Consider the following 25,738-nt stretch of genomic DNA (forward strand, 5'->3'; position numbering starts at 1 on the left):
ACAAACCATGTTTAGTAACATAAATAAACAAATATGGCTGGAAGACCAACCCATATCTCGATAATAACTCTAAATGTTAATGGCTTAAACTCACCAATTAAGAGACACAGGCTAGCAGAATGGATCACTAAACAAGACCCAACAATATGCTGCCTTCAGGAGACGCATTTGATAGGAAAAGACATACATCGACTGAAGGTGAAAGGTTGGGAAAAATCATATCACTCATATGGACTTCGGAAACAAGCAGGAGTGTCCATACTCATATCAAATAAAATAGATTTCAAGCCAAAGTTAATCAAAAGGGATGAAGAGGGACACTACATACTTCTCAAGGGAACCATACACCAACAAGACATAACAATCATAAATATATATGCCCCAAACAATGGTGCAGCTATGTTCATCAAACAAACTCTTCTCAAGTTCAAGAGTCTAATAGACCACCATACAATAATCATGGGAGACTTCAACACACCTCTCTCACCACTGGACAGATCTTCCAAACAAAAGTTGAATAAGGAAACTATAGAGCTCAATAACACAATTAATAACCTAGACTTAATTGACATATATAGAATATACCACCCAACATCAAGCAGTTACACTTTTTTCTCAGCAGCACATGGATCCTTCTCAAAAATAGATCATATATTATGTCACAGGGCAACTCTTAGACAATATAAAGGAGTAGAGATAATACCATGCATCTTATCCGATCATAATGGAATGAAATTGAAAATTAACGATAAAAGAAGTAAGGAAAAATCATGCATCACTTGGAGAATGAACAATAGGTTACTGAATGATCAATGGGTTATAGAAGACATCAAGGAGGAAATTAAAAAATTCTTAGAGATAAATGAAAACACAGACACAACATATCGGAATATATGGGACACATTGAAAGCAGTTCTAAGAGGAAAATTTATTGCTTGGAGTTCATTCCTTAAAAAAAGAAAAAACCAACAAATAAATGATCTAATACTTCAACTCAAATCCTAGAAAAAGAAGAGCAAAACAACAGCAAAAGAAGTAGAAGACAAGAAATAATTAAAATCAGAGCTGAAATTAATGAAATCGAAACGAAAGAAACAATTGAAAAAATTGACAAAACTAAAAGTTGGTTCTTTGAAAAAATAAATAAAATCGACAGACCCTTAGCCACGCTAACAAAGAGAAGAAGAGAGAGAACTCAAATTACCAGCATACAGGATGAAAAAGGCAATATCACAACAGACACTTCAGAAATACAGAAGATTATCTGAAATTATTTTGAATCCTTATACTCCAATAAAATAGAAGATAGTGAAGGCATCGATAAATTTCTTAAGTCATATGATTTGCCCAGATTGAGTCAGGAGGATATTGACAACCTAAACAGACCAATATCAATTGAGGAAATAGAAGATACCATCAAAAGACTACCAACTAAGAAAAGCCCAGGACCGGATGGGTATACAGCAGAGTTTTTCAAAACCTTTAAAGAGGAACTAATACCAATACTTTTCAAGCTATTTCAGGAAATAGAAAAAGAGGGAGAACTTCCAAATTCATTCTATGAGGCCAACATCACCCTGATTCCTAAACCAGACAAAGACACTTCAAAGAAAGAAAACTACAGACCAATATCTCTAATGAACCTAGATGCAAAAATCCTCAATAAACTTCTGGCGAACCGGATACAAAAACATATCAAAAAAATTGTGCACCATGATCAGGTAGGATTTATCCCTGGGATGCAAGGTTGGTTCAATATACGGAAATCAATAAATGTTATTCACCACATCAACAGGCTTAAAAATAAGAACCATATGGTCATCTCGATAGATGCGGAAAAAGCATTCGACAAAGTACAGCATCCCTTTATGTTCAAAACTCTAGAAAAACTAGGGATAACAGGAACATACCTCAACATTGTAAAAGCAATCTATGCTAAGCCTCAGGCTAGCATCATTCTGAATGGAGAAAAACTGAAGGCATTCCCTCTAAAATCTGGAACAAGACAGGGATGCCCTCTCTCACCACTTCTGTTCAACATAGTTCTCGAATCACTGGCCAGAGCAATTAGACAGATGAAAGAAATTAAAGGCATAAAAATAGGAAAAGAAGAACTCAAATTATCACTATTTGCAGATGACATGATTCTATACCTAGCAGACCCAAAAGGGTCTACAAAGAAACTATTAGAGCTAATAAATGAATTCAGCAAAGTGGCAGGCTATAAAATCAACACGCATAAATCAAAGGCATTCCTGTATATCAGCGACAAATCCTCTGAAATGGAAATGAGGACAACCACCCCATTCACAATATCCTCAAAGAAAATAAAATACTTGGGAATCAACCTAACAAAAGAGGTGAAAGACTTATACAATGAAAACTACAGAACCCTAAAGAGAGAAATAGAAGAAGATCTTAGAAGATGGAAAAATATACCCTGTTCATGGATAGGTAGAAGTAACATCATCAAAATGGCGATATTACCAAAAGTTCTCTATAGGTTTAATGCAATGCCAATCAAAATCCCAACGGCATTTCTTGTAGAAATAGAGAAATCAATCATGAAATTCATATGGAAAAATAAAAGACCCAGAATAGCAAAAACAATTCTAAGCAGGAAATGTGAATCAGGCGGTATAGCTATACCAGACTTCAAACTATACTACAGAGCAATAGTAACAAAAACAGCATGGTACTGGTACCAAAACAGGCAGGTGGACCAATGGTACAGAATAGAGGACACAGAAACCAATCCACAAAACTACAACTATCTTATATTTGATAAAGGGGCTAAAAGCATGCAATGGAAGAAGGATAGCATCTTCAACAAATGGTGTTGGGAAAACTGGAAATCCATATGCAACAAAATGAAACTGAATCCCTTTCTCTCGCCATGCACAAAAGTTAACTCAAAGTGGATCAAGGAACTTGATATCAAATCAGAGACATGGCGTCTGATAGAAGAAAAAGTTGGCTATGATCTACATACTGTGGGGTCGGGCTCCAAATTCCTCAATAGGACACCCATAGCACAACAGTTAATAACTAGAATCAACAAATGGGACTTACTCAAACTAAAAAGTTTTTTCTCAGCAAAAGAAACAATAAGAGAGGTAAATAGGGAGCCTACGTCCTGGGAACAAATCTTTACTCCTCACACTTCAGACAGAGCCCTAATATCCAGAATATACAAAGAACTAAAAAAATTAAACAATGAGATAACGAATAACCCAATCAACAAATGGGCCAAGGACCTGAACAGAAATTTCTCAGAGGAGGACATACAATCAATCAACAAGTATATGAAAAAATGCTCACCATCTCTAGCAGTCAGAGAAATGCAAATCAAAACCACCCTAAGATACCATCTCACTCCAGTAAGATTGGCAGCCATTAGGAAGTCAAACAGCAACAAGTGCTGGCGAGGATGTGGGGAAAAGGGTACTCTTGTACATTGCTGGTGGGACTGCAAATTGGTGCGGCCAATTTGGAAAGCAGTATGGAGATTTCTTGGAAAGCTCGGAATGGAACCACCATTTGATCCAGCTATTCCACTACTCGGTCTATTCCCTAAAGACCTAAAAAGAGCACACTATAGGGACACTGCTACATCCATGTTCATAGCAGCACAATTCACAATAGCAAGACTGTGGAACCAACCTAGATGCCCTTCAATAGACGAATGGATAAAAAAAATGTGGCATTTATACACAATGGAGTATTACTCTGCATTAAGAAATGACAAAATCATAGAATTTGGAGGGAAATGGATGGCATTAGAGCAGATTATGCTAAGTGAAGCTAGCCAATCCCTTAAAAACAAATGCCAAATGTCTTCTTTGATATAAGGAGAGTAACTAAGAACAGAGTAGGGAAGAAGAGCATGAGAAGAAGATTAACATTAAACAGGGATGAGAGGTGGGAGGGAAAGGGAGAGAGAAGGGAAATTGCATGTAAATGGAAGGAGACCCTCAGGGGTATACAAAATTACATACAAGAGGAAGTGAGGGGAAAGGAGGGAAAATATAAGGGGGAGAAATGAATTACAGTAGAGGGGGTAGAGAGAGAAGAGGGGAGGGGGGAGGGGGGATAGTAGAGGATAGGAAAGGCAGCAGAATACAACAGACTCCAGAATGGCAATATGTAAATCAATGGTTGTGCAACTGAAGTGATTCTGCAATCTGTATATGGGGTAAAAGTGGGAGCTCATATCCCACTTGAATCAAAGTGTGAAATATGATATATCAAGAACTATGTAATGTTTTGAACAACCTACAATAAAAATTAATTAAAAAAAAAAAAAAAGAAAAAACCATGATTAGTACTCCAACATGCATATAAGGTAAAAGGAAAACTTTGGTCTTTCATCTAAATGTAAGAGCTAAAACCAAAAAATCTGCAAAAATAAGAGTAAATCTTTGAGAGCTCGTTTTTGCAAACTCTTCCGTTAGAACACAGATTCACAAAATTGATTTCATATTACTGCAGAAAGTTCTGCTTAAATGGATGTCTTATAATAGGTTTTGGAAAACAGTGTTCACTAATGCAGCCTGCCATATGTTTTGTTATAGACAGTGAAAAGAAAATTTTTGAAATGTATAATGTGTGTGAATTTAATATTTGTTTCCATAACTTTGAACATGGCCATGACTGTTGGTTTGTAGATTGTTTGTAACTGCTTCCATGCTGTGACTGCAGAGTTCAGAAGTGGCATCAGGATTCTCATGTCCTGCAGAGTCTGAAATGTTGACCATTAAGCCAGTTATAGAAAAAAAGAATTGTCAACTCCTGTCTTAGACTGTTGTCTCCACTGAGATCAGTGATTTCAGTCTATAGCAGAAGAAAACAAGTAGCTAATTTTTAAAAGGGATAGAACCCTACACAGAGTTGCATCATTGATACCAGATTGTTCCATGCTGATGGGCATGGATGGAACCATCCTTCGGGGTTCTCTAGACCCAAAAGAGAGCAGTCTTTTATTATATTCCACTAAGCAGTGGGCGGAATGGGTATGAACTCAACAGATACAGCACTCCCTCAAGCAGCTTCCCAAAGCGATGTAATAGACCAGGGAGATCAGCAATCCCTATCCAATTCCTCAGTCTATTTCTCATTTGTTATTTACAGGGAAATAAACAACCTACCCTAATTAGGGTTTTTTTTTTTTTTTTTTGACACTGGGTCTCACTGAATTGCATAGGATCTTGCTAAATTGCTGGGGTTGGCCTTGAACTTTCAATCTTCGAGTCTCTGCCTCCCCTATCACTGGGATTACAGGTTTGAGTCACCACACCTGGCACCAATAAACATCTTATCCTGATTGTGTCTTTTGCTGGAAACAGTGAAATCAGGTCCAAATCCTTAAACTTAATCTCCCACAACTAGAGTAAGTCCCATAATCTTTGGCTAACGTCACCAATTAAGTCTTTTCCACAGGATAACATTAATCATAGCAACATAACTGATCTCACTGCATTTTTCCCATGCAAACACCATTCTTAACTGTATTCTTTTTAAATTTAATTAGGATATATTCTTACACAAGTATGAAAAGAAAAGGAAAGACAAGAAAAAGAGTAACTTGTAACATAGCATGTACAATGTCTGGATAAACGTAGAAAGCATGTGTGGGAAAGCATGTTAAAGCTGTGAAGACAAAATTTGGTCTCAGATTTTAGATGTGGGGGTTGGAAATGTGGCTCATGGGTGGAGTACTTGCCTAGCATGTATGGTGTTATTTCCAGCATGGAAAATAAAGATTTAGGAGATATAGGAGATATAGGAGACTCTCAGAGAGGGACGGTAATGGCTACAGTTGATTCTGACTATGCTCATATGCTGTTCAATAAGGAATCAGGGCAGGAAGTGTTCCATCATTCTGACTGCTTATGGGAGAGGAATAAATCCTTCTAGGAGAACATAAACACCACTTGAAATTCTGCATGGTTCCCTATATAATAACTGGTACTTAACCAAAAGTTATTTGACATCTCAAACACAAAGAGGCCACAAGAAGGAAGAAACAGATCCATTTTGGGGAACATTTCTCATACAATTTTATGCACCCAGCATTAGTTTGATATCTGAAATATGAGAAGAAAAATTTTCAAAAGAAAAATTATGGATCATAAGAGAATAAAGTAAAAGTCATAAATATGTAACAGGTCAAATATAACTCTGTGTTTATACTTCTTATTTGTATATTTACTGACAATAGTGTAGTCGATACACACAACCAAACCCAAGATGCAGGAAATCAAATTCATAGAATTATACAAACATTCATAACCAACATTGATTTAAAATTAAGAGAAGAGGGTAAAAATTCCATAATTTGAAAAAGAACATCTCCCAAAACCTAATTAAATGTCATTTTCAGCACTGGGATATTAAAACTCTGCCCATTCCTGAAGATCAGATGAAAAAAGAACGCCTGTTGCCATTAATTCTGTTTACTGTTATCCAGAAACCCTACCAAGTGCAATAAGGTAATATAGAGAAATTAAGAACATAAAAACTGGGAAACAAGAAATAAATCAAATCAACTGAGATAAGAGCGTAATAAACACCAAAATTCCAAATGAATTTACGAGCCATTGGTTATTACTGGTAAATTTTCAAGGTTACTAGATATAATGACATCATAATGATAACATCAAACACATTTCTATACCAAGTAGAAAGAAAAGGCAAAATCATTTTAAAAACGCATTACATCAACAAAAAATATTCATTTTACAGGAAAAACCTATCAAAGTATTTATAAGCCACTGCCCTAAAAGTAAAATATGACTGAGAAAATTAAACAAAGCAAAAATACAAGGGGAACATAACCATATTCATTCATGAATTATCCAAGATATCAGTTCTTTCCCAATTTATCTATAGGTTTACTGCTATCATGATAAAACTGTCTCTTGGGAAATTGACAATCTGAATTTCCAACTCTTGTTTGGCAATGTAAACATTTAATAATATAAAAATCCAATGTTAAAGAAATTGAATTTTTGAAAAACTCACACTGTCAGATACTGACACCATTTAGAAAGCTGTATACTCCAATTGGAAATAGCACATAGTCAGTCCATTAAGCAGACAAAAATAAGATTTTTGCACTTGTTTCATCTTGTGCATTAGAGATTTGCACTCAGTTCTGTGAATTTGGGAACATGGAGAGCACTGAGGTGTAGCACAGAAGGAAAAAGCTTACCTTGGGAATGAGGTAGTTTCTGAATTTAACATCACAGGTCACTGAATGGGGTATACCAATAGGACTGAGATTAATGTATCTATGGATCTCATGTAACACAGCATTTGTGTAGGGCATGTGGCTCCTGTCCTGCATGCAGGGACTGTTGTGTTTGCCAATCACACGCTGGATTTCTTCCTGGAGTTTAGCTAGTAAAGCATAAATAAGAAATGAGTGGTTGGGACAGAAAGAAAATATTTGTAAGAAATGGAGTACTATGTGGATCAAGATGAAGGTGTCCCAACAGCATTATGAATATAAATGTGACCAGAGAGGAATATATACTTAGATAGTTGTGCTGATAGAGATACAAACCACTCTCTCATAAGTTGGATTTTAAAATACACTGGACCAGACTTATCAATTAGCATCCTATACAATGTGTAAAAATAGAGGTAATTAAAAAGTAATAGCAAATACATCAAGAATTTATAGTACTGGCTAAAAGAAAAATCACAAATATTAAATTTATATGAAAGTAATTTGTGATGCTTAATATAAATTACAACAGAGCAATAGATGTGTGTGTAGTTTATGGGTGTGTGAGCAATTTGCAATGGTGCTCCCGTCCTACTCCCAAATCCTGACCCTAGCCACTGAGCAGTTCATCAGCTTGTTCTGAAATTGATATTCACAACTCTAAAAATGATTCTCTGTTTCTTATTTATCTATTATTGGGCAATGGTTAATAATTTCCTGGAATGGGGAGATGTGTGTGTATACACACACACACACACACACACACACCACACACACATACACACACACAATTGCCCATATTCCCTTCAGCAGCATAAACCAGACTACGATTTTTGCTTATATCAATATTTATTGTTTATATCATTACGGTGTTACCCACATACTGTGCTGTGGTATAAAAACTATGATCATTTTACATTGTTGGTACTTTTTTGATCTTCACCCTTTTTCTCTAAACCATTTTTGGGTTAGAATTATTCAAGTTGCTCAGGTAGAGATGATTTGTGCTCCAGGAATAATCTCCCAGTTTGGAGAAACCTCAGACTACCAGTCACATCTCTTTGTTCTTGGTTTCTCCTCTCAAACCCACATCATCCACCTGGTCCATGCTGAAGGGTGCTTCCTAGGCCTGGTACCCCACAGCCTCCCTGATGCTCTCATTCTTCTCCGGGAGCTGCCCCCTATTCCTGGAACCCATGGTTTCCCCTGACATGGTTTCAGTTGTTTGAATGCAGCACATTCTCTGGTAATTTTCTAAGAAAAAGAGTAAAGGGTATCCAAGTCTGAAATGTACTTTTTCTATTAAATAACAAGGTATTAGTTACTCCTGGGAACTCTGGTATGCTATTCTGGTCCTGCACATATGGCATAGCAGATTTCTCTGAAAGTTTTCAGACTTTCTTTTCAATCCCAGTGATCTGAAATTCCCTGACCCTCTATCTTGGGTGGATGCTTTTATTTCATTCACTGTGAAGGAAGCTCAGAGAGAATTTTTTTAAAATAAAATGACTGAATATGGAGGTCTTTATCCCACAGTTCTTCCCTCTCTGGAGGTTACATCTTACTTTCTGGAAGCAGGAAGGAGAAAAAGAGTTTAGATTCTCCAAAGTCAGTGAAGGACCAAACCTTCCTTTGTCAGCATCACACACAAATCTTTCTGTGTCATTATGCAAGGTCCTTCAGCTAATGGATTTTTAGCCTCCATTGGTCTCAAAAGACTTTCTGTTTCTGAGAGAAAAAATCAGTCACCTGATAAGGGGAGGTCTGGAAGGATCTCAGGCAGGACAGCTTCTTCAACCTCACTCTCCCCCTTCATTGGCATCTGTGTTTTCCCACCCAAGCTTCCATATGGGGATTGTAAGAACAGACCTTGCTTTTCTTTTTGTAAGTAAAATCTTCTAATAGTTCTATTACAAAATCATCCCTCCTGTAGAACTAATCACCGTTCTGGCATCTATCTCTATGTTCCAGAAATTTGGTGAGGTCTGCTGACTGGTCCTTCTTCTCCCCTCCTCCCACTTGAAAGGGATTGCCTTTTCACTGTCAGCTGTCTTCACTTCTCTCAATCCTCCTCTGGTTTACAACTGGTGGCACAGGGGACAAACAGTGAAGCTTGCTTCTCTAAGTTAACGAACAAGCGAGGGCCAAGCAGCACCTTCCCAACATCTAAGTTCACTTGCTCATCATCTGTGTTCATACCTGTGACCTGTGGGTACTTCAGCAGGAGCAGGAGAGCATATTTCAGTGTTAGGCTTGTTGACTCTGAACTAGCAATCCACAAATCAAATGCAGTGATGACCAAGTTTTCATAAGTAAACTCCAACTCTTGATTGTCCTTTTCCTAGGAATGATTGGATATCAATCAAATGCTAGCAGATGCAATTATAGTGAATATAAAATAATTCAGAATGTTTTAAAGCTGGCCAGCACAGACGCTGGAAAGGGTAGTATAACAAGAAACTAATGTTTGGTGTGGTAGCGACTAAAGTACTTGATCTAAACTTCACATCCTACGCCCGGTTTTGTGTTTGCCTAACATTTCCATTCATGAGACTCTGCAGTTAGCTATGTAGCATGTGTCTTTCCCAAAATGACAGAAACAGAAGGCCCAGTATGTCTTTCCTTCTATTTTCTTCTTCTTAAAAAAGAGAGATGAAAGTGAAGGTAGGCTCTCACCTTGGGACACCAGGGTTTTATCATAAAAGTAAAATCCTCGATCCTAGATATGGAGTAAAGAATGGAAGGCCCTTGTATCCTGAAGCTCCAATATTACTCTGACTAACCATGACTTTCCTTGCATTTGAGGTAAATAACCTCTATTTCTTGAGAAAATTATTAACTACATTTTCTTTTATTTTTATTAAGAGAAAAGGTGAAGGTGAACTACACCATGATAAATGTTATAAGCCTGATCAGAAGTTTGCAATTCTTCTCCTCTGTGAAAATTGACATTAATTGACATGGAGCCAATAGTGTCCCAAATTTCCAAAGAGTTGAAATTGTGAAAGAGCAAACATTGCAGCAATTTTTAAAGTATTTTTTTAAGTTGTTGATGGGCCTTTATTTTATTTATTTGTAGGTGGTGCTGAGACTCAAACCCAGTGCCTCACACGTGCTAGGCAAGTGCACTAACACTGAGCCACAACCCCAGCCCCACATTGCAGCAATTTTAAGTAGTTATTTTAAGGAAAAGGGAATGGATTCACCAAGACAGGATGAGCCAGCACTATTGTAATCCAGAGGCGGGGCAACAGAAACTATTGTCTAGGGAATAAAACAGGAATGAATAGAAATGTATAAAATGAAAAGACATAACTCAGGAAGACAAGAAGTTGAGACTATAACTATCCAAATACGATAAACCAAAGAGTAGGGGTGATGAGATGCCACAGAGAAAGTTTATGATTGAAAACACATGAAATTGAATTGACAATGTAAGTGTTTAAATATTGCACACAGGGTATCATTAATTTAGTATTATGCTATTTGTTAATTCCAGGGCAAGCATGGTACATTCTTAACCTTCACATTACCTGTGTTATGCCTGACATTTTGTAATCAACACTGTCGAACTAAGGTAATCCTTCACAACACATGTCCTGACTAGAGGAAGACAGTATTTGCCTTGGAAATACTAAGTTCATGTTGTTTTTTTGACCTTGTCGAATTAGTTATTCAAGTAAGTCTTAAAATAAAATTACTCTAAAGCACTGCATTATTAAGTCAATATTAATATTTTCATCTTCTGAAGTGAATTTGCAGATTTACTTGCAACAGGCCAATAGTCTATCATTATTAATCAGGATGATGTAATCTATTTGAAAGAAACTAAAGAAAAACTAAATAAATGGGCACATGTTCCATGCCAGAGATTAAAATGTTAATATTGCTAAGGTGTCATTACTCTAGAGATGCCACAAACATGGTCACAAATGGGAATTAGTACTTCTACCAAAGTAACTGTCATCCTCTTTTAATACACTTAAAGAAAGTTTTGGGGGATGGTGGAAATGCAAAGACCTGTAGCATCAAATAAGTGCATGAAAAATTACACTAGATTTGTATCTCATAGAAGCTGACACTCCCTACACCCAGTACCAGGGCAGGCAATTTGGAGAAAATGTATACGTATTATGTTGCTATGCAGCTTGCTTGCCCCTAACTGAAAATAGAAATATGTTCATTCAAAAATTGGTGCTGAATCTTTAGGTTACTGATGGTCTAACACAGTGCCTGGCCATTGCTTCAATCCTTTGGGCTCAAGTCACTATTTCAGTGGCATTAAATAAGAAATTTAAATAAACAGATTAACTTTGTTTCTTTTGTCTTCTTATTGGTACCAGCAACTTAAAGGTTTCTCTATCAGTCTAATTTACCTTTCTCAGATAGAACAGAAAAGTCATGTGGTCACACTTGACATGAAATGTAGACTTTGCAAAAATTACTTGGAAAAATCACCAAGTAAATGACTTACTGCAGCCTTCATCATGTAACAATAGTAATTGCCGGACAGGAAGAAAGGTCTTATTTCCTGAATTAACTGACTACAATATAGTAAAGACCAGTAATCAACAATAAATTACACACTACAAAATGAAAAAAATATGGCTTATTAATAATTAAAAAATAAATTTGGTGGTAACCACCCATACACATGTTGGACTCACCAGAAAAGATTTTTATGTCAAATATCTCACATATCCTCATAGATCTTAAGAAAACCATATACAAAGAAGTAAAAAAAAAAGAGAGAGAGAATATATGTATGAAAGTCTCAGAATAACAATGAAGAGAAACTAATGATAAAAGGTAAATGATAGACATTCTGGAACTAAAAATGCAATAGACAAAAAACTTAATTTATCAGACATGTTCAACTGCAGATTTGAAGAAGTGGAAAAATCAGTAGGAAATATGAAGACAAGACAACATAAATTACGTAGTTTGAGGAAAGAAAGAAAAGGAAGCAATAATGAATAGAACCAGAGACAAGTGGAATTCCACCCACTGCAGCATATTTCAAATTATGGGAAACCCATACTGAGAAGACAGAGGAAAGAGACAGAAAACATTAAAAGACATAATGACCACCATCTTTCAAACTTAAAGAAAGTGATGCATCTATACAGGCAGGAAGCCCAATAAACTCCACGAAGGATATAAGAGCAAAGAGATTAGTTCTGAGGCATATTTACTTAAACTGTTGAAAACCAAAAACAAAGAACATTGAAGTCAGCAAGAGAAGTAAGTCATCATATCCCAATAATCTTCAATAAAAGTAAAATGTGATTTTTTTTTTCAGAAAACATGGAAGTCCAATCAACCTTGGACTAGGAAGATAAGAGCAGGCTAAATGAAGACATGAAAAAACAAAAAAGAGCTGAACAATCACTGGAACTAAATATCCCTTCTCAGAAACTGTAAACAAAATTATTAGCCCAACTGACCAAGAACAAAAAAAGAGAAGACACCAATGACTAAACGCAGAAATGATAACTGGGATTTAACTACTGATTTTGCAGAAATAAAAAAGGTGAAGTGAGATTACCATAAAATACTGTGCAATAACAACTGAGAAAATCTGGATACATGGAAAAGCACCAGGAAACACAAATTACCAAAGTTGATTCAAGGTCAAGATAGAAAAAGTGACAATCGCAAGAAGTAAAGATATTGAATTCACAATCAAGAACATCTATTAAGAAAGATGTGGGACCATATGAGTATATTGGTGAATTCTGTCAGTCTACTCTTTCTCATTACACACAACTATTGATATGATCCAATCTATCTGAGATTCACTCTTCTGTCCATCCCTGCAAATATTTTAAGATCTATTTCAATATGTAGAACATGCAGGTAGTCCATCTAAGATAAGCTATTCATTTCCAAGCTCCCAAACACCATGTGCAGGATGAGCTCTATCTTCATGTAATGACTTGATGTTTTATGTTTTGTTTTTGGTACCAGGATTAAACTTAGGGGCACTTGACCACTGAGCCACATCCCCAGTCCTATTTTGTATTTTATTTAGAGAAAGGGTCTCACTGATTGCTTAGTGCCTCACTTTTGCTGAGGCTGGCTTTGAATTCCTGATCCTCTTTCCTCAGCCTCTAGAGTATAGGCATGCACCTCCGTGCGCAGCCATATTTTATGCATTCTAACTTGGTTGGGTATTATTGTGTCTCTATAGCTATGTTCATACTTTGATTTCTGCATTTGCTATTGGTATCCTCTCTTCTTGTTATTGAGTCAGTCTAACAAATGTTCTATTGGTTAACTCTTGAAAGAATTATGTTTGCAGTCAATTTATCCTTGGCTAAATTATTTTTATCTAAATAATATGTTCAAGAAATTCAATTTAGCCACATGGTGGTACATGCCTATAATCCTAATGACTCAGGAGGCTGAGGCAGGAGGATTACGAGTTCAAAGCCAACAACTTAGGCCTTAAGCAACTTAGAAAAACCCTGTCTCAAAAACAAAACCCTGCAACAGCAACAAAAAACAACAACAACAAAAAACTGGGATATGGCTCAGTGGTTAAGCATCCCTGGTAATCCCTGGTACCAAAAAAAAAAAAAAAAAAAGCGAGAGAGAGAGAGAGAGAGAGAGAGAGAGAGAGAGAGAGAGAGAGAGAGAGAGAAAGAAAAATTTTTATGTTTTCCATGATACCTCATGGAGATTCATACATATCTATGAAAAACTACTTGTTTTAAGCATATTGTCCTGAACTTTTCAGCATCCCTGGAAAATACACAACTGTTAAAAGACTCACAACATGCTCAAGCAATGAAACAACCGAGCTGAGGTTCACACTTTACCATCTCCATTTTTATCAGGAAATAATCAATGAAGTCTCGAGGATTGTTAACATCTAGTGATTCTTCATGTTCTTTCACTTTCTCCAAAAGATAATTTTGCATATATTTCATATTTTTAAAAATAATGTTATGATTCCCTGGAAGATAATCAATGAGAGCCGGGAAAGTATTGTAGATCTGTAAGAGAAAACAACAACATATTTAAAAACAATAGTGAAGGAACATGCATGCACCATGTAACAAGCCCTGGTAAGAAATAAAAATTATATCTATCTATTTATTCATTTATTTTGGCTTTTGCCAAGAATTGGTGCCTCATCTGCTGAGGTTGCTCCAACTTTCTACACTCAAATCCTGGGTAGCAGCTGCAGATGCTTCCTATCTTAAGATTCCAGAGTCTAGTAGTGGTGGTGGAAGCCAGAGTAGAGCAGCAAAGTTGGGTCTCATCGTCCAAAACTAGTTTGGCACCTGGCATATTCCACCCAACCACCACCCACCACCTTGTTCACACTCTAGTTTCTCTGCCCACCTCTGTGGAGTTGGAGGCCAGAAGACCATGGAAACATATCTTTGTTCCTCTTCCATGTCCCTTGGTCAGGGAACTGCTCCCAAACCAGAGAGATGCCACCTTCCCAGAGCCAATGCTGTTGTCATTTTTAATTGGTTGATTTTATAAGATAAAGGTACACTTTATCCATGAAAAAAAAAAAGCATCATGGAAAACTCAGAAATTCTTGGGATTCTGGGAAGGGAGATTTCCCACTTCTTCCTCCCACCTCCCTGGCATCACTGTGGAGGAAGAAACAAGAAGTTTATCTGATCTAGAAGGAAAGAAGGGCAGGCAGTGTCTCTCTCCTCTAGGGCTGCCTGGCCTCCAGATGGTCAGTTCTCTGCATGCCTCTCATCTACCTTCGGGTTCCTTGCCCAAGTCCCCTGTGGAATGCAGGCATGGTACTGTGGCAGGCACTAAAGGGCATGTTAGCTGGTGAAGACAAGTGGTGGTGGCAGCAACAGAGGGAGGAAAGTGAGGAAGAGGGAAAAGAGTGGAGAGGGAAGAAAGGAAAGGGAGGCAAGAAGGAAGAAAGCCAAAGAGGTGGGGCAGCACCAAAGGTAGAGTAGGGGATCGGGAGATGGTCTACACTCACTAGGTTTCCATCAACTCTTGTCTCAGAGTGTGTCTCTGTGCCCTTCACTTTTCTTTATACTTTCTCGGTATTCCCATTAGAACAACCCTAGCCCCCACACTAGGATCTCACTGTCATCCCAATCATTCAAACAGAAGGCAGAGGAGGACCATTACTGAATGAGGGCTTGGCACTCCAGAGCATGGTAGAGGGACACATGGGGAGAGGTGGCCCACTGGGGCCCTGCCAAGAACTGTTTGTACCTGGTGTGCTGGGTGAAGGAGGTTTGGAAAGAGCTAAGATAGTGCCTGGGAAACGGGTCTTGATGCTCAGCTTGGTATGCAGCTCAAGGTACTCAGGTGACGAGGATGAACTATACTGCCTTGAGGACCAATTGGTCTTTTCCTTCCAGGAGGAGTGGAGGCCACTGGTCTCGCCCACATCCAGCACAGGCAGTGGAAATGGGGTTCCCCTCAATGAAATGGGCTGGCTGAGAAATAAAAGCTAAGAAAAATAGAACGACAAAAAAAAAACCCCACAGAACACAGAAAGTAGTTTCAAAAGTACGCGCAGGATGGGCAAGTTGATCAGACAGATTGAGCTTTTAGACCATGGCAAAATGAAGCCCGCGCCTGCTTTACTTATATTGAGAAACATTAAAGGCCTTCCATAGAACGTTCTTTACCAATAAAGGTTAAAGGCTGGCTGTTCCATTTCTAACAGATTACAACCATCTCTGGAGCTCCTACAGGGAACTTTCCTAGCAGAGCAGAGATAAAAGTGATAAAGGTCATATGCATTGGGCAATCTAGTTCCATGAGAGAGCCATGGATAGTTCCCAAGTCTAAATCTCTCTGGTTTCATGCTGCGAGAAGATCCTCAAGTATTTCACAGATGGCTTTCCACATATTCCCCCTTTTTATTTTGCAAATGTAAATGATGAGCTTTATTTCAAGTTCCTGGGTTCTTGTACTAAGGGTGCAACAACCTATCATCCCAATAGAAAAGAGAATTAGTAGCAAACATATTATTCCAATAATATACTATGAAGAATGGTTTAACATGTTTCCAAGATGGGAGCCATTTAATTTATAAAGTATTTGATCAGCTAGAGATGCAGGGCCCATGAGATTGGTCCTGCTTTTTTAAGTATACTGGGTGCTCTGATGTATAACCATGAGGTTTTAAGCTATTATTATTGTTATGCCAAACATCCATCAGATAATTTATAATTTTTTCCAAATTTCATTGGGAAACATGAAATTTTGACTGTAGTAATACAGGCCTACTTATATTTAGCATGGCACTTAAGCACTAGTTTGAATTTGAGAGTAGAAAGCTTATTATTGATATCTATAATAGCTTTTAGAACAATCAATTTAGTTGTAAACTCTTATTAATACTTACCTGATTGCATAGGACTTTAGAAATATTTTGAGCCAACTTATTAAGAAAATGAGCTTAGTTAGATAACATTTTTTACAATTTTCAGGATATCTATTATCCGTTTTTTATTTCTATATATCCAATAATTAAAACATAAGAGGATTAAATATAGGCTCATAGGCCACAGCAGGAACCTTCCTTTTGGTTCTGGCCTATAAAGTTAGATATGGGGCCATTTGTAAGATGGAGAAAATGAGGCAGTAATTAAAAGCCAGAGATCTTTTTAAATATCATCTTCCCTGAAGGTTAGAATATTATCAATGAAATTTTCAGGGTTCATAAATCGTGAGAAAATGAATTATGTCCATAAATATAGTGAATATGAAGACAGATATAAGCCTGAAAGAATACACTAAGATATATAGGACCCAAATTTTCATCAAATAAGAAATAACTATTATAAATCCAAATGCGAATTATTGATCTTTCTAGTGTAACATCAATTGGTTTGCCAGGCTTTAATTTGGCCTTGATTATATGGCTGTAAATAATACCCAAACAATAGGGAATAATCTAAATCATACAGATTTTTAAAGAATCAAAATAATAGTATATCTAACCTTATTTTTATATTTTGAAAATTGTTTTAGATAACTCAATTATATTTCTAGCTTCTTAGATATTTTACCAAATTAAATATGGTTGTTTGCAAATTTAAGAAGTAGAAGTGAAACACATTTAATGGCAGTATTTCCATGTTAAGCCTTCTTGGCTTTAGACTTTTTATAGGAAGTGGCATCTTGATGATTGCCTTTTATCAATTTTTGAAGGTTAACTCAAAACTTATTTATCACTATTAGAGATTTTATGTTGCACTGGCAAAGCATTTGTATATCATATTAGTTTAGGAAAGATGCCAAATTCTATTTTCGAATGATTGGGGCAGTAAAATATTGGTGGATATTCTGTGGAAATAACTGGCTTGTTATGAGAAAATTCTATTTCAACAATCATTCTATTTTTTTTTAGTTGTAGGTGGATACAATGCCTTTATTTTTATTTATTTATTATTATGTGGTGCTGAGGATCAAACCCAGTGCCTCATCCATATTAGGCAAGTACTCTACCACTAAGCCACAACCTCAGCCCAACAATCATTCTATTTTAACAACTGTCCAGACATATAAATACAATATTAAGTTCTAAGGACCAGTATAAATGGTTGGTCTAGGTCCCTCCTATGTTGTTCTTTCCTCAAAAGTTACCATTAAATAGCCAATATGTTCATTATGGGACCAACATATAGTTAGGTTTCTACTGTAGCCAGTATGGTTAAATCTAGTCACATGGATGGGTGTAATATGAGTGTGTATATATATATATATATATATATATATATATATATATATATATATATATATAACAAAAAATGAAATAGAAGAATGAATAGACTTTTACTTACCAATTTAGGAAAAATTTATTATCATAAAATCTAATGTTGATCTAAGTATTGGTACTTTAAATATTGATAAGTAAAAGTGAAACAGTAGTATTATTTAAGACAGCGATTTAATAAATTATTTAGTAAAATTTAGAAACTAATATGGCAATGACATCTCAAGGGACTTACGCTAAAACAATATTTATGTATAAAGATACCGCTATATGAATATTTTTAATAATTTTGATTTTAAGGTAGTAAGATTAACTCAAGTGTTTAACATAAGATTTTGGATAAAGGAACTATATGATAAAAAATTTGACATCAAACTCACATTGTTAAAGAGCTTTAACTATGTATAATTTAAAATGATTTTATAAGTTTTGAAAATATTAAAATGATCCTATATTTATATAAAATATGTATATCTATATGTATAGAGAAGAGTTTAGAAGGCTAAGTACTAAATATTAACTGTAGTTCTCTACGGACAGTAGAATTTTGTGAATTTTTATATGTACCCTCTTAATTTTTGTAACAATGGGTCTCTTGGCAAAAGTTAGGTAAGGTGTTTTAATCTTGAAATTAATCTTAGTTTTTCATATAAATTTCAGTCTATAAACTTTGGTATATAATCCTTTGGGTCAATATAAACTAGTTGACACATTTTAATGTTATATCTAGAATATGAAATAGACAAATTAAGAGAACCTTTAATCCCTTCTTGAGACAAGGTCTTAAAACATTTTTATATTTTATAATGTTACCCTTTAAATAAGTTAGTATCTCTCAATTGTCTTTTAAAAATATAGATAAGTTTATTTCCTAGTGTAGAGAGTAACATATAAGCTATATATTATATAATCATAGAAGAATAAATCATATGATTAGATTTTTAATTATTTTGTTATTATTGTATGAGTTGGAAGAGACCATTATAAAGACTTTAGTCTGTAGAGCATCAGTTTAGTAAATTGTTCTCTTAAACCCATACTTTAAGGATTTATATATTTAGGAAACAGAGATATAATTGATATATAAGAATTAGTAATAATTATCATAATTATCCTGATGCTTTTGAATCAATTAAATTTAGCTTTCAAAGAGAAATTTGAAACTTGGAACTCAAGATGGTATTTGAAAACATTTACCATTCAATCAAAAATGTATGAATCTTAATTTCTTAAAAATTAGTGCTTTTTCACAATCTTTAAAAAATATTTATTCTTTAGTTGTAGTTGGACACAATATGTTTATTTTCTTTATTTATATGTGGTGCTGAGGATCGAACCCAGGGCCTCGCACATGCTAGGCAAATACTCTACCATTGAGCCACAAACCCAGCCCAAAATTAGCTCTTTTTTAAATAATAAAATTTTCTAGGCATAAGAGATTAATTTGTATTTTGATTTACATTAGCATAGTAATATTTGATCATAGGAAAAAGGCTTAAATAACTTTAATTGACTGTCTCATGTACTTATAACCAAGTTAGTTACATATAAACTTTTCCATCTATTCAAATATCACCTATTTAGATCTTTCTGTATGTAACTTCTCTTTCTATTATTAAAGCCTTTAATACATAAAGACATTTTTTCCCAGAAGTATTTTCTTTCTTCTTTTAGGTGTGTCTAATTTTTCTTTCCTCTCTGTAGAAGCATTTCTTTCTTTCCTCTAGGATTCTTCTTTTTGGATACATTTTGATACAATTTTTGTAAATCTTTGAATCTAGATAAATTATTGTATTTTAATAAGAAGAAATATTTTAATGGAAATGTAGCCAGAGTTTTTGGACACCTTTGTACTAAGAATTATATATGTTAACCATTTTATGAAAACATAAATAATAGGAGTTAAGATTACTTAATATTAGCATCTTAACCTTATTAGTCAACAAATATCTCTTGAAATAGGCATTTATATAATGAATTAAATTATCCTCGACTTTATCTTTAGCTGTAAAAGGTGGGGCAGTGGGTAAATGTACATAGTAATATGAGTTATATTTCCTGTTGAAGAAAAATTGTGAGAAGCAAATAGACACAATGTTAATTATCCTATAAATTAAAAATTATGTAGATTATTTAACCAGCTGGAAAAATATGTATTAAGAATGAAGACATTGTTTATTTTCGTTTAATTACCCACTTTGAATTGAATCTTATTAAATCACGTGATTTAAAAGTATTTTGATCCATTTTTATTTTACTTCAAATATTATGAGTGCACTTTTTATCTATGTAAACTTTGTCATTATGTAACGCAGTTAAAATAGAAATCTTGTGCGTATGTGTAGAAATCAGAAGATTTAAAAATATGGTAATTACCAAAACATAAGATATTTCAGATATTGCAGATGTCAGCATTTTATTTTCATAATTGTCAGATTTATTCCCAATAACATCCGTGAAGAAAAAAATAATAATCAAGAAGCTTTATTAGAATTATTATTGTTAGAAAAAGTTTTTACAACTCTTCCTTAGTAGTGCAGCTATAGAGAGAATAGGAAATGAAGTTTCTTGGACAAACCTGTTATTGGCGTTAGGATTAGTTTATTTAACTCAGCATGGGTGGTGGTGGGGGGAGTTAAACACAAGGCTGCTATTAAAGACACAGGGATTTGTTGGCTTGGAATTTGTAAAAAACTTTTTTCGTTAACGAGCATTTCTTTGGAAAAAATGAAAGAACATTTTGTAGCCGGGCTTTCCTCTTTAAGGAGCAGCATGCAACACGCAGGCTTGGCAAAGCTGGAGGGCAGGCCTGGAAGGCACCCCCGGCGACGGTGGGAGGCACTGAGAGAAAGCCTGAGAAAGCCTTCCTAGGCTGCGGGAGGCGGGGCTTGGAAGAAGCCGGGGCAGAAAAAAATTTGCCACGTCGCTGCCGCCTGTCCTGAGCTGCCTGCCCGTGCCTTCCATGTGTCCCGAAATCGCGCCTGCAGCTCTGGGTTCCCACCCTGCGCGCTGGTCTGTCTTGAGTGCTTTCCATGTTTGTCCATCTGAAGTTAGAATACTGGTAGTCCTGGCTGGACACGCCCCCCCCCCCCCCCCCCCCCCCCGCCGGCAGAGCGACCACGTTGGCCCCAGGCGCCACCAAGCCAAGAGCTGCAGCAGTAATGGCCGCTGCCGTTGCCACCGCTGCGGTTAGGTGTCTGGCTCCCTCGCCAGGGCTGGTGCTTTCTTGGCCACCTCTAGCCTCTGGTCCGCCTGCTTGCCTCATTCATGGCTTCTGAGTCTGTGGCCCATTTCTTCTATGGACAGATTTCTCCCTGTCTGCGGGCTGGCGTATGGACTTTTTAAAAATATCTTTTCCCTTTTGTTTTATTATTGTCTTCAGAATTGCAAAACAGATTTCTTTCTCTGAAGAAAAAGAGTTCTCCGTGTTTAACGTCCCATGATAAAAACTTTCCCCTCTCCTCTCTCCTTATACTAATCCACAAAATGATAACCCATAATATCCACAAGCGTGCTTTTTCTGCAAGAGAGGGCCAAACTCCCACTAGTTACCTTTCAATTCCATACCATGAGGTTCCCAGTTCCAGGCGCCAGTTCTCCCCTGCATCCTGTGCAGGTAATGGAAATGGGGGTCTCCTTGGTGGAATGGGCTGGTTGAGAAATAAAAGCTAAGAAAAATAGAATGACAAACAAAACAAAACAACAACAACAACAACAACAACAAAAACCCAAAAAACAGAAAGTAGGATGGGTGAGCTGATCAGAGGGATTGAGTTTATGGATACACTATGGCAAAATGGAGCCGGTGCCTACTTTATTTATATTGAGAAACATCAAGTCTTCCATAGAATATTCTTTACCAAAAAAGATCAAAGCTGGGCTATTCAGTTCCTAACAGGTTACTCCCATCTCCAGAGCTACTATGGGGGATCTTCCTAGCAGAGTGGAGATAAAGATCATGTGCATTGGGTAATCTATTGTATGGGAGAGCCACAGATAATTCCCAAGGCCAAACCTAAATCTCCCTGGCTTCATGCTGAGAGAAGATCCTCATGTATTTCATGGATGGCTTAGAGCACACTGGTGGGGCCAAACTACAGGTCCTGTTGGCTTTCCAGGGCTGGCTTAACCTGGTGGGTCTGTTTCTCTCTCAGCCAATGTAGGTGGGATTCCAGAGCCACCTGTTCCTCTATGTCCTCATTCATGGCCTCTGAGTCTGTGGCCCATTTCTTGTTGTCTAAGATTTGCTGTTCAATCTCCGATTCCTCCACTCTCCAATGCTTTTACAGCATTCTTCAGGGACTGCTCTGTGAACCCTGATTTGAATGATGGCAGGCCAGGCCCCACCCCGATGGTGGCCTTGTCAGAATTCAACACTGAATTACAGTGGATATTCTGATGATAGTTGAAATGGATGGGCTCATTCTCATTTTGATGGTTAGGTGCTGTGCTATACTGTATAGCTCCCTCAACGGTTGTACATGTCTGCTCTGACCTGCATCACAATGTGGTTGCCAAGGCAGCTATCTTTCCACTTCCGGTTGATGCAGGTAATAAAGTCTTCTGTGACACAGTTGGAAAAGTAGTTAGCATTCTTCATCAGGTAGTCCACACAGTGCATGTCTACAACTTCTTTCAAGTCTTGGTCTCCACCTACCTTGTGAGCTACAGTCTGAAATGGGGCCTTCTTCCTTCATCTGCTTGATGTTGAAGCCTTTCTTGTCCTGTGGGACCTTTTCAAACCAAAGCTTGTGCTGTTCAAAAGTAGCAGGGTCCGTGGCTTCCATGGGTGCTGAAGCTGCTCTATCCATCTTCACTATTGTAGCCCTCTGTGATCTCCTTGGGCTCTGTTCTGCCCCATCAACTGCACCAACACTGGTGCTTGACATCAGAGCTTGCTGTGCATGGCCCAAAGTAGCAGCCATCCATGCCCACATCCAGTGTGTCACCCAGAGCACTGCCGTGACCACCTTGGCCCCCAGAAAGAGGTGGTGATGCCTATTGTGGCCAAGGACCTGCCACTGCACAGGGCAGCACGACCAGCACCCAGCAGTGTAGAGCACTGGGAGGTTTCATTAGGGGTCCTTGGGATGGTGGTGAAGCCCAGAAGGGCCGCTATGACACATGGGTTGCTGTTGCTACCAACCCATTTCCACATCCTCCACACCTCAGTGACTCCTTAATGGGGTGAGGTAGAAAGGCAGTGACTTCTTTTTTTTTTTTCCTTTGTTGCTTAGGGCCTCACTGCATTGCCCAGGCTACCTCCAATTTTGAATCCTACTGCCTCAGCCTCCCCAGTTGCTGAGATTGCAAGCCTGTCTTAAATTGTAATTTTTGTTGTAATCATGACCAAATTCTCTACACTTAGTATGGCAACCACACTGAACACCCCTCCATGAACTCAGTGATTTCTCTCAGTTTCTTTGGCCCTAATATTCTCCTGCCTTAAAGATATCCTCTTCCTGTGTTGAGAGAAACTTAGGACCAGAGAATAAAAAAAAAAAGATAACTATTTTCTAAATTCTTAAGTTACTCCTCTTCTATAAAGGCAATTTTTAAAAGATATTCTACATAATTTTTCCCACAACTAAAAAAATATAAGAAGACCTGTATTAACATGATTCACATTTTGTATTGTTACAAACGACATTAAGGAATTTGGGATTATCTTATGGAGAACATAAAGCTCAGACATGGGATGAGTGTTTCAGAAATGGAAGGAGCTCAAAGAAACTGAGAAGCTCAGTTGTCCATGAGAGTGGTTGAGCAACTTGTAAAGACTACTCACATATTAATTCAGTAGAGTATAGGACATGTCAATTTAGCACAGGGTGAAATTGTGAGTTTTTATGATTCACATACCATAAAACCAACTGTTTTGTCATCCCTAACCCAGTGATCTTTTTAGCTAGGATGGCAACCATACTGAACACCCCTCCATGAACTCAGTGATTTCTCTCAGTTTCTTTGGCCCTAATATTCTCCTGCCTTAAAGATATCCTCTTCCTGTGTTGAGATATTCCTGCCAGGTATGTGAAAGCTCTCTAAGTGTAGATTATAGGGCAGGTCTTGTGGGCAATGGAAACTTTCAAAATGTACCAGGATGTCCACTGAAAGACATGGTCATCCTTTGGGCAGTCATCAAAGTCCTTATAGAATCAGAGCTTCTCAGATTTACTAGGATATCCACGGGATAATGGACCAACAGACTTGAAAGCAAGCCATAGATGTGCACCTTCATTTTCTTGAGTGTTGAATAAGGAACTCAAGCACCTTTCCCAAATATTCAAACATGATGCTCTAGGCAGGACAGTGGAGTCCAAACAATTAACTTCACCTCACAGTCATATATAATTTTGGATATATCTGGGAAAAAAAACCATAAAACAAACAAACAAAAAATAAAACGAACTACAAGTGTTTTCTTAGGAAGAAAGTAACTTGTCCTTACCTGAATCCATCGGGTGCCTAGAATCCTGAAAATTTCATTTAGCCTTTGCAACAAGTCGAGAAAACATGGATCATTATAGTCATAACGATTATGGAAAATAATGGTGTTGATAACATTGCAGACAGCAGAGCTCAGGTTGAAGGTGGGATCACAGGGTGAGCCTAAAGAATTAGATATGAAACATTACTCAGCATTAAAAGAGAATAAAATCATGTCATTTGCAGGTAAATGGATGGAGTTGGAGAATATAATGCTAAGTAAAGTAAGCCAATCTCAAAAACCCAAAGTCCGAATATTTTCTTTGATGTAAGTATGCTGACTTAAAATGGTGATGGGGTGGGTAGCATGGGAGGAATGGAGGAACTTTAGATAGGGCAAAGGGGAGGGAGGGGGAGGAGGCAAGCGGGCAGGAGTGATGGTGGAATGAGTTAGACATCATTACCCTAAGTACATGTGTAAGACATGAATGGTGTGAAAATACTTTATGTACAATCAGTGACTTGAAAAATTGGGCTCTATGTGTGCAATATGAAATGCATTGCATTCTGCCATCGTGTATAACAAATTAGAATAATTAAATAATTTAATAAAAAAGAATTAGATATGATATGAAAATGCCATTAAAATATAAAACTAACACACTATGTCTTTGTTAACAGATAAACATACTTCAGAAATTTTCAGCACTATTATACCTGCAAATTCCCCTAAGAGCAAAATAAAATGCATTAAGCCAGCACATCACCTATACCTGAAACCTTAGCTGGCCATTGTAGCCTAGCTACTTAAGTAAGAGAGTTTATTATATTCAATCCACACCCCTTGCTTTTACTTATACCCATTAAATTCAAAGGTTCTGCTATTTTGAAAAATATTTCTCACATAATAATTCAAGTATTCATACACAAATAACGCTAATTTAGATCTTTTAAGCAATATTTTATCTACCCATCATCTGGCAGGAAAATATTTATAGGAATTAAAACAAAGCATTACTTTTACATTAAACCTGAGTTAACTTTGAAAACTTAGATTGTTAAATAATGGAGTTTAATATGCTCAATTCTCATTCACTGCTTTTACCTATATCCCATTAACCCCAGGAATTTACTTGCTAATGGCAAAGACTATGTTAATCATCATAATTTGAGTATTCAGAGCAGAATAAACTTGTGTCTATAAAGTCTTTACACAGTACAGCACTGAGGTAAAAAGGAGAGTATACTGAGTACCTGGAAACTTTTTGTATGTAATGAGTGGCTGAAAGAATCATGTGATGAACCAGTGGAGAAGAACGAAAAGGAGACTATGGGTGAGTTCATACCTT

The 25,738-nt window shown here is 36.8% G+C and overlaps 2 protein-coding genes across 8 annotated transcripts in view; both read right to left on the minus strand.

Annotated features, from left to right (window-relative positions):
* Positions 1-25,738, minus strand: part of LOC143381653 (cytochrome P450 2C19-like) — a 162,103-nt gene that overhangs the window by 8,208 nt on the left and 128,157 nt on the right. For 3 of the 7 annotated variants that reach the window (XM_076835366.1, XM_076835359.1, XM_076835365.1), the window contains 4 exons: positions 24,412-24,572; positions 14,056-14,232; positions 9,431-9,572; positions 7,214-7,401 (listed from right to left, as the gene is read on the minus strand). In XM_076835366.1, coding sequence (XP_076691481.1) covers positions 7,214-7,401; positions 9,431-9,572; positions 14,056-14,232; positions 24,412-24,572 — 668 coding nt within the window. Of the gene's footprint in view, positions 1-7,213; positions 7,402-9,430; positions 9,573-11,689; positions 11,701-14,050; positions 14,233-24,411; positions 24,573-25,738 lie in introns of all 7 variants that reach the window. The other 4 variants (XM_076835362.1, XM_076835360.1, XM_076835361.1 and 1 more) reach the window with 3 other exon arrangements.
* On the minus strand, positions 15,223-24,201 carry LOC143381494 (OTU domain-containing protein 5). Its single transcript, XM_076835162.1, is given in 10 exon segments — positions 15,223-15,437; positions 15,440-15,606; positions 22,031-22,087; positions 22,089-22,231; positions 22,233-22,431; positions 22,433-22,639; positions 22,641-22,766; positions 22,768-22,805; positions 22,848-23,075; positions 24,139-24,201. Coding segments are annotated over 10 exon segments (1,443 nt in total).

The sequence above is a fragment of the Callospermophilus lateralis genome, chromosome 15 (genome assembly GCF_048772815.1).
Source record: "Callospermophilus lateralis isolate mCalLat2 chromosome 15, mCalLat2.hap1, whole genome shotgun sequence".
In the NCBI taxonomy this organism is placed as follows: Eukaryota; Metazoa; Chordata; class Mammalia; order Rodentia; family Sciuridae; genus Callospermophilus; species Callospermophilus lateralis.